At 32.7% G+C, this 10,486-nt stretch overlaps 1 protein-coding gene across 1 annotated transcript; it reads left to right on the top strand.

Annotated features, from left to right (window-relative positions):
- The first annotated feature begins 8,698 nt into the window (after nucleotides 1–8,698).
- Nucleotides 8,699–10,228, top strand: LOC129302930 (probable 6-phosphogluconolactonase 1). The gene is made up of 3 exons (XM_054941848.1): nucleotides 8,699–9,108; nucleotides 9,229–9,391; nucleotides 9,469–10,228. The coding sequence occupies exons 1-3, from the start codon at nucleotides 8,741–8,743 to the stop codon at nucleotides 9,970–9,972; spliced, it is 1,035 nt and encodes a 344-aa protein (XP_054797823.1). The 5' UTR covers nucleotides 8,699–8,740; the 3' UTR covers nucleotides 9,973–10,228.
- Nucleotides 10,229–10,486: the final 258 nt, after the last annotated feature.

The raw sequence follows: 10,486 nt of genomic DNA, 5'->3' as shown, positions 1-10,486 counted from the left end.
ATTAGAGGCTAATTATAGTTTGTTGATATTTATAATTTGTTAGAAGATGGTTAAAGTTTTGATTAGTCATACTTATCTTAGAAATGGTATAACTAATAAAATTAAAAGTGTAAGATATATCCTCTAACTCTATGCTATAGTTGTTTTATTAATTTCAATAATTAAAATTAATTTATTATAATGCATTGCTATATGTAGATTGTACTGACAGTTAACATTGTTGTAGAAGATTCAGACTAGTCTACCTTTGATTGGGTAATCTTGCACCGAGTGAGAGCTATGACTCGCCGTTTGTAATGTTGCCCTTACTGAACCACACTTAAACTTTAAAATCTTGGTAATTATAGAATTAACCCAAAAGATTTACCAAATCATTTAAAAAATAGTCTAAGTTTTAAAATTAAACAAATGGGATCCAAAGTTTTTAAACTTTTAAAATAGTATAATATACTTTTCATAAATTAAAATTAGAGTAAAATACATTTATGAAGCATAGGATATCAAATTGTATCAAAGCATTTTCATTTTAGTTGAAAACAATATTTTAGTGCAGAAAATAAGGGATGTGTCACGGCATAGCACTTACATATCATGGCACGTCCCACGTTGTGCCATATGCTATGGTGTATTGCACGAGTATGACGATACATATGTTGTCAAATAACAACATCTAGCCCTGTTTCTTTGTCTGAGTTTGATTGAGGTGAACTAGATTTCTATGAAAAAAAAACTCTCTTCAAGCTCTAGCTCATGACACTGGTTTCACTATCAAATCATTTCTCATTCAAAAGTTGAACACCAATTGCAAACTTACTCTCTTTTACTTTCAAAACTCCATTAGGGTGTTCAAATTTTTTACCAAGTGCCATAGGCTCACAAATACCTCTAGATCACATTTAATAAGCTATAAATGACCAATGCAACACATGACCACATTCCAATAATACTAATATCACAAATTCAACTCTCAATCCTAAATCACTAAAAATAGAAAGGGGAGACAAATTCTCATAATTCAGCATATAAATTATCACATCCATGTATTTACACATTTTCTTTTTTACAATGGTATTTTGACCTTATTTAGACTTTGCAAACATGACCTATACAATTTAGGGCTTAAAATACACCTTTAAATCAAATCAACTAATAGTGTAAGTAAGTCAAAGTAATATGATATTCTAGTTGGAAAATTATCAAACCAAAATACACACAATCAAATTTACGAGAGGTCTACAGTTAGGATTTAATTAATAGATCCTAAGCCTCTGGTACTTTCCTTTGGTCTTGACTTGAGCTAACTCCTATAAATATTGAAGAGAGAAGAGTGAGTACAATCATTCAATAATTAAGGTTAATTTAGCATACACAAATGTATGACAATCAATTATAATGACGTAAGTGGTAAGACCTTATATTCACAAGTTATTTTCAACCACAAAACTAGCAACCTTGCAATTGAGCAAAATCACAATTTAATATTCACATTTACATGATTTCATTTTCCACAAGGAAGCACAATATTGACAAACATGTTCTCTTATCAATATTATGTAGGGCCACAATAATAACAATCATGTGATCATATAATAATATACATAATTAATGACATCCTTTTACCTCCTAATACTTCTAACATAAAACTGTTGGTTATTTAGTAAAATTTATCTATATTATCAGACTACCCAAGCCTTTCACTTGTGAGGAGATGCCTAATCAAAGCTACTACACTCACTTGTGGATCATGATTTCTACCAATATTGACAATCATGAGATGTCATAACCCTAAACTAGCCTCTTTATTAACAGGTGGAGACTAATTAGGTTTGAGTCCCTCATTGAACAAGTTCGACAGTCTCTCATTGAATAAGTGAGATAATAAATAATTAAAGGCAAGCTATCAAGCTTTAAATGGCAGCTATACCACATGAATTTCAAATTTATACTCTTTTTCCTAGATAAACTCCCTCCTCATATGATCATGTAATGAAACTCATGCTCAATACATAGCATGCCTATTTTTCAAACATGTCATTTGCATGTGAAATTCAAGCACATAGCCATAGCATGCAATCTCAATCATCATGCTCATTAATTTACAAATCATCTCACATCCCTACACACCCTCTCGTATAATTCAATAGCCATTAAATTACAATCGAGATTTATAATCACATTCCTTTTTACGTAACTATACTCAACAATACATTCAATCATATCCATATAAATCTTCACAACACTCAAATTGTTTACATTTTCATTTTCACACATATTACATAGAATTTTCTTAAGTTACCATACTTGCATAAAAAACAAGATTACAAATATCATTATTTTCAAAACAAGTTCATAAACACATATAATCAATTAAATAAACAAATGTATGAACTAAATTTCTCCCAACCTTTAAGAAGTCAAAGATTTATCCCTTAATACAATCACTTTCAAAGCTCTTTTTAAATTTGAATGGTGTTGATATATGATTAATTTACTATTAAGTACACCCAAGATCATTAATAGCTCCATTAATGAATTTACAGCTTTTTTTCTCAACACTTTAAAACTCTTAAAATCTCAATCTCCCATAAATAAGCCTACCCAGAGGGTTTAGTAACTTCCTCTAGCTCTCATTAACTTCCTTGAATCATCAAACCATTGTTGTTGGCTATTTAACTCCTTCAACCACCTCATTTATGGCTATTTTTTGCCATTAATGGCCTTCCAACCATAAAAAATACAAAACTATAAATGCTAGGTTTAAATTACTTAAACAACTCTCATTAATTCTATTTAGGTTAATAAATTTGGACCCATGACCTTTATGGATCAAAAATCATCTTACTCAAGCAAACCTTAACTTAAAACCCAGAGAAAATAAAAGAGGATAGAAGTAGATGATTTAGGAGACTTATTTTAGGGTTTACAAGCTTAAAATACTTTTAACCTTCAAAAACTTCATGCCCTAGTAGAGCTCTTAAGTTCCTCTTCATTTTCTCCTTCTCTTTCTTTTATTTTCAAATTGATGCATGTTCTTATCTTTGTCAGAAATTGACCATGCATCATGACACCTATCATACACACCGTGGCATATGGCACAGAAAGCTGGACTTTATGTGTTAATGGCATGTCATTCATAGCATATGACATATATGCCATGACACAGAGCCACATTGCCTTGTTTTCTCTCTTTTTAAGGTCTAGGTGACTTAATTCAACTTTAGATCCAACTCTACAACCACAATCCAATAAGCCTATTAGTGCTCTTTGGCCACAAACCAAAATAATTTACTTAATTAACCTTATTTAACTTAGCTAATTAAGGGTTAATTTTTTAGGATGTTACAAGGTTAAGAGTAAGAAATAAAGGTGGTTTTTTGTCTTGTAATATAATATCACTAGTATATGTTAAATGTATTATTGTTATTCATTTTCCCACTTAAAAAGCACATATATAATTGTTTATATACATTATCATACATTAGCATTACTTACTTAAACATTTAAGTCTTATTACATGGTTGACAATTTTTAGAAGAAGAGCCAAGTGTGGCGTGGGGAGGAAGCCTTGAGGTTTAGTGGTATAAAACCACTTCCTTTCTATGGGTTTGGATTTATAAATTTTAATAATATATTATTGCCAATATTAGGGCTTATGTTATCTAGTGAGCATATGGACTCATGGTTGTATTTATGCCTCTTTAAATAGTTTATACTAGTTGTATGTTTGGGATAACTGTAAACCATGTATTGTTAAAAAATATCTTTGCATTTATTGAGGCATTAATGATATTTGATAAGGTTGGATGTTCTGAAAAGGGCATGATTTGGGCAATGCGTTTTGATTTATTTGTTGAATTTGACCAATTGGTCTATTTATAGATTTTGGCTTTGGTTTGTATTTGTAAGGAGCATAAGTGTGAGAAAGTGATATTTTGGCTTATATGGCATGTGGGAGGACAATCTTATAAAGATATTGTATTGTGTAAACTAAAGCCAAATGTTAGATGAATTTATATTAATTTTCTCTATATAAATTATGTTGGGTAGTTGTAATTTAACTATAGTTTTTATTGTGCATAAGTAGCAAAGATAATTGCTATGTATTATCTGATTGGCTATAAAGTGGACAGAAGTTTCTATAATGTATAATAGCTTCTAAATTCCTATTTTATTTTTTGTATGGTTTTAGATTATATACGGGATTAGTTCACATGGACCTTTCACACTTATTCTTATTTATAAATACTTGGGATCCTAACTCTTAAAAGTGTATGTTTAACAAGCTAAATTCTAGTTACCATAGTAGTCATTTTTAAAAATTAGTTTATATTCTATGATTTATGTTTCACTCTTTTCTATCATGGTAGTACTTTCAAATTTACAAATTATTTTAAAAGGAATTAGTTATCTTTTATTTATCATGGTAAACTCTATTCTACCATAGTTAAGCTAAAAAATTGGAAGAATGTTTTAAGGTGTTATAGAAAGTAAGAGTCCTAGGTGGTATAGAAGTTGAGGAAGGTTATGTGTAACATCATGATTTCTTAAGTTTGAAATTGCTAGTCAAGAGTAAATTAGTAATTAGTGAGAAATTAGAATCTTGGATGACAATGTAGTAATTTGATTCCTTGACATCTTGGATGAGTAGATATGGGTGAAAAGATTGTATTTCAAAGTAAAATAGATGTGCATGGTAAAGAGTTTTCTCACTATATCACATGCCACGAATAGTGCTGCTTATGCTGCATTGTGGGGCATGGCACAAAAATTTGAGTAATGAAGATGTGGAAGCTCATGAATTTTTGAGGAGAAAAGGAAGAGAAGCACGAAAGGAGAAGAGAGGAAGCTAAGTATCTACTAGGGCATAAATTCTTAGAAGCTTGGGAGAAGTTTTTGACCAATAGCTTACCGGATAAGTTTTGTACCGCTCTTAGATTTGATTCTACACCAATGTCTTTTAGTATAAATTATAAAGAAATTGAATCGAAAATTTCTAAGGGATTTATTTCTTACCCTTTGATAATGAAAATGTTCTCCAGAATTAATTTAAGATTTTGCGATTAGTTTAGAATTAAATAATAAAACTTTGAAGTTATAACTTAAATTAGCTCTAAACTAAAAGAGAAATAAGGGTGAAGTTGTGAAAGGGGTGTATTAGGATTGGTTGAAGTGATAGAAAGGGGTAAATGTATCATAAGGAACCTAAGTTGCTTAATGAAAAGAAAGGATTAGCTAATTATGGTTTCAAGTAATAATTAACTATTTTCACACTCTCATGTGAAAACAAAAACTTGCATACATGGACATTGTGTCTCTCTCTCCCTCATCCTTCTCTCCTTCCTCTCTCTTGTCATGCTTAGTTGTCGAATTCATGCTTGGCAGTATGCTTTTTTGGCTTGCTTCTGGTGTGACATCATGTTGAGGTCATAAAGATCTGGAAAAAAAGGGGAAACTTGGAGAGAGTTAAAGAACAGAATCAAACAGATACCAAACCTTAAATCTTGGTCCATTAGAACACCTAAGGCTCACCGACAACTTCAATAAGTCTGAGATTTAAGATCTAAGGTCAACAATGGGTGAGGTTGAGCATGGCATTGTTGGTTTGTCTGAGATTTGAGATTTAAGGTTGAGCATATCGATGGTGATGAGGAGAATATGTAGGAAGAAGACCGGAGACTAGATGTGCTTTTTTATCCTATGGATCAATCACAACTAAACCCCAATTTAAGACTGTTTCTTGAATATGAGTCTCTAAATATCTTGTGCTTAAAAGCTAGTAATTGTGCTTAAGACCTTGCCCATGCTTGCCATGAACACACCCAGGCATTATAAATAGATAAAGTGACTTCTTGGAATTTTTCATGTTCAAAAATGTGCTTTTCCTCATCCTCTGCCTCCCAAATTTAGTGTTCACAGACCATGAAATGAGCTCATCGTCCAAATCATACCTATCATAATAACCCATATCCTTGTAGTCATCCCCATCGCAACCACCCATATCACCATCACTAGATTGAGACCCATCTATCTCATCCTTGACGTCATCAAAATGATAATTGGCATTGCTATCATTGACGTCATCAAGCTGGTCCTTCAATTTTAAGGCATCAAAATGAGGAAGGTGATAATGAATGTCGTCAATCGAGCATGTACAAATATTTGGCATTCACTTCTGATTTTGACACAATTGTTTGGGCTGGGTGTAGAGGAGGAAATCGCCATTGAAGAAGCAGTAGAGCGCTGGGGAAAGCAGGAATATCGTCTTCGATGGTGAATGGGCAGCAGGAAACATAGTGTTTTAACGGTTAGTTGGGCAAGCAATGTAGCACAATTGGATGATTTTCTCTTTTAGAAGTTGTGTTTCCTACATGCAGAGCTCATATCCTTCTTTGAAATAGAGTCTTTGCCTTTAGGTTCTTCAACTGCTACCATGGAAGTCGTTGACATCGTAGAACTTGGTGAGCGGTGAAGTATGGGAGGGAACGAATTGGAGCGAAGGAGCGGATAGAGAGAGAGTCAAATGCAAAGAATAAGTAAAACATTAGATTTAACTATCAATGTTTTGTAAATTTAATGATAAAGCGACATTACACCTTTTTTAAAAATTTTGAAGTAACATTACTTCAATTAAAAAATAAGAATATCCGATGCTTATTTTTAAAAATTTTTAAGACACTTTTATCCCTTAACCCTTAAATTCAAGGGAAAAATGTGCATATTAATTTTCCTTTTTCTTCAAAAAAAAAAATCTCTTCCCATGTCATTTTTGTGGTGGTAAATAAATGTGTTAACAATAATTTCTGCCCTCAAATTTTTTGCGGAAGGTTTGTGAATGTTCTAAACTGGATTTTAAATATTTTTATTATTGCACATTTCAATTTTAATTTCTCATTGTTCGACATTAATGCGCCATCTATCTTTGTTAAATGCTTAGTGGGTCCCCAGCATGATAATCCTCTTTTGACTTCACGCAGCTTTTCTCACTCCTCTCTTCCACATGGCTTTCCATATCAAATCAATCAGTCTTGAAAACCATTGAAAATTTATTATTACCAGCATACTTTTATATTTTAAAAATTAAAACGAAACCTCGCTTTATATTACAAAAAGTGTTATCTGTTCTTACCAAGCATTTACATTCTTAACTATATAAGTCCTAAATCCAAGTCCAAGAATGTATTTATATTAAATGCTTGATAGATTGGTTTTTATTTCTTGTTATGGTTATACCAACTCCATCTAAAACATAGTATGTTTTAGATCAATATCTTTTAGGTTTGATTTAGTTGAGAATTTTTGATAGGAAGGAAGGAAGGAAAGTTGCTTGGTTGCAAAAATTGGGAGAGACAAATTTTCTCTTTCCCCTCCTCTTATCATTCTCCTCCAATTTGGGGGTAAAATTTTTGCAAGGAGATAAATTTTATGATTAAAATATTTTTATTAACTTTAATACATTTTCTTATTACTAACAGGCATGTAATGTTATTCAAAACACGTTCGAGTACTAAATACAAATACCTTTTTTAATAAAAATTTAAATATTAATTCACTACATTATAAAAGATTAATAACTTTGGCTAAAACCAATCCTTATTGTTAATTTTATTACAATCTAAAATTATTATTGCTTCAATTAAATAAAAAACGCGAGACCAATTCTTACATGTTATTCACTACCTGCTATTAGCTGCGCACCGCATATTTGTATTCTAGCCCTCATATATATATATATATATATATATATTATACTAAAAAGTACAGTAAAATTAGTGAGATAATATGTTTAAATTAATCAAATAATATTTTAAAAATATTACAATAATTTATCATAAATACTTTCCTGCTTGAATATTATAAATAAATGAGATAAAAAATTTAGATTCAGAAATATAAAAATAATTTCTAATATAAATAGTTCTTTTTATAAAAGAAAAAAGTAAAATAACATAAGGGTGTATTTGTTATTTTATAATTGCCTTACCTTCCCTCCAAACAAAACAAGAATAATTAAAATGCCCCTCCTCTCCTTTTCAACAAAATAAAAGCTCATTAAAGTTAAACCCCTCCCCTCCCCTCCACCAAACCCTACGCACAGGAATTGTTGAATAAATTATCAATAATATCAATACATAAATTTATAAAAAAATCATAAAATCATAACAAGAAAAAATTATTTGAATATATGCTAAAAATGAATAAATATGCTCCTCTAATGTTAGATTATTATACTTCTTTAAATAAAATAATTGAAACTATTGGATTTTCTTAATCTTTGATTTAATTTCCTTCAACTTCCCGCTAGCTATTTTGTTTTGTTATTACTTAATTTTATGGTATTTTTAAGACTATCAATAATTATATTATATTTCGAAAAGTTCCGTAGTCTTTTAAAACCATCAATAAATTAATTAAAATGAAGTGACCCTGCATCCTCAAGAGTCAAGGAGGCTAAATCTAACTTCAACTTGAAAAAAGTCGAGGGGATAAACTCTTTTCTTAGCTTATGTCTGAAGAACGGATAACTAAAGCATGCATAAACTGTTTTTCCACATATCAAATTGCTTGTGATTGCGGCAAAAGATCCAAAATTTGAATGTGCTTTTCTTGAAGTTCTTTGCTTCCGAGACCGAGAAAAGAATATAATATTGAGATATGAATACGGACGCCATTGTGATGACAAGCCACTCGAGCTCAAAACGATAGTGTTCATATTTCGTTCAACACATACACTCTAAGAAACATGGCCTTGCCTACTGTTTTCCTCGCTTCTTCTCTATGCATCCCACAAACCCAAAACAGGCCCTTGAGTGTCCCAAAGTCACACTCAGTACTGTCCCCAGCGACGTCGTCGCTGATTCTGCCGCCCCAAGCGACAAAGAAATTCCATTTCCAGGACCAACCCCTGAAATCCAGTAGGTCGGTTGGCACAGTGAAGGCATTGCAGAGTGATGAGAATGGCAGAGTTTATAAGAATGTGGAAGTGTTCTCGTGGGAGCATCTTCATGAATCTCTGGCTCATGATGTCGTTGAACTCTCCCGACAGGCCATCGACGATAAAGGATCCTTCACGGTTGCCCTGGCCGATACCTCTTCCATCAGATTCCTCAGGTCACTGCGTTTTGTTTTGTTGCAAAAATTAAATCAATAAAACGACGTGCGTACACCTCCGATAATGAATGTATATATATAGTTTGATGACACTGTTTTATATTTGGTTGGGATTTTCAGCAATCTGGTGAAATCTGAATACAGCAACAGAATAGATTGGTCCAAATGGCAGTTTTTTTGGGTGGAAGAGGAAGTGTTCTTGCCGAGTTATACGTTAAGGAAAACGCGATTTTTCCCCAACGAGATCCTCCACAGGGTCGCCTACGAAGAATTTCTCTCCATGGTACCTATCGAGCTTAATTTCATCGGTTCCATTACGTGAAATACATCTAAACATGTAGCGTGAATGTTATTGCGCAGGTGCAAAAGGCTGGGACTTTAAATGTTGTTACCATTGACTACGACATATCAGCTAAGGAAGAAGCAGCCGAACGTTACTCGAGGAACCTCAGAGAGTGGACTGAAAGAGGATATTTAAGATCCGCGGCATCGGGCCATCCTAAGTTCGACCTGATGTTGCTGGGCATGGAGGCAGACGGACGCGTGGGTTCTCTGATCCCCAACAATCCTGTTCTTGATGAGAGGGACAGGTGGGTGACTCACGTGGTGCACGAGACCGAGACGCGACTGACTCTGACTCTTCCGGTGATCAATTCTAGTTCCTACATAGCAATGGTGGTGACTGGTGAAGATAATGCTAATGCAGTTTATTCTGCTCTCAATGAAGAAATTGATCCACAGGCTCCTCGCAAGATTCCTGCTAAATTCATCTCACCTCTGGACGGACAACTCGCGTGGTACTTGGATAGACCTGCTGCTTCGAGGCTCTTCAAGCAAGAGCTCCACGTCGACAAACGCTTTTAAGATCGATCACTTCATATTTGTATCTTTGTTTTCGATCGTTGGACTATGATCTCGACGTCTTTTGAAGAAATAAATCGTAGTCTGTTGTATACGTCTCGCAGATCGATGACATGTCTTGCTTTTGCGTTCGTTATGCATGGTTTTTCATGTGTCGTTAGTTTAACTAGTAAGTATGTATGAAAGTATTTTTTTTTAATATAAGTCATATGTAATTAATTTTTATTAACGTGTGAAATGATAAAACATAGTTCAATAATTTATAAGAGTTAATTAGACGGCTTCAACTCCATATGACAGGGTGTAGAAAGTGAAGTTATATAACTTAACGCTTTCTTAAGAAAGAATTTTTAGAGAAAATTTGCAAAGAAATTTTTATGTTTTCCAAATGTGATAATGGTTACAGATTAAAATAAAATAATGCAGACAGAGAATAACAAAAAAGACTCAAGAGATAATCCATATATAAATAGAAGAAAAAGAATAAGTGAAGGGTATGAGAGAGAAATGTTGCAAA

This window comes from Prosopis cineraria, unplaced genomic scaffold, assembly GCF_029017545.1.
Source record: "Prosopis cineraria cultivar Desert tree isolate PC_DT_omini unplaced genomic scaffold, ASM2901754v1 PC2, whole genome shotgun sequence".
Lineage (NCBI taxonomy): Eukaryota > Viridiplantae > Streptophyta > Magnoliopsida > Fabales > Fabaceae > Prosopis > Prosopis cineraria.
The sequence above is the reverse complement of the archived record's forward strand: the minus strand, read 5'-3'. Positions and strand labels throughout refer to the sequence as shown.

Coding starts and splice junctions, on each gene's coding strand:
- LOC129302930 (XM_054941848.1), top strand. CDS start 8,741: ATGGCCTTGCCTACTGTTTTCCTCGCTTCTTCTCTATGCATCCCACAA. Junction 9,109..9,228: donor TCTTCCATCAGATTCCTCAG/GTCACTGCGTTT, acceptor TGGGATTTTCAG/CAATCTGGTGAAATCTGAAT. Junction 9,392..9,468: donor ACGAAGAATTTCTCTCCATG/GTACCTATCGAG, acceptor GTTATTGCGCAG/GTGCAAAAGGCTGGGACTTT.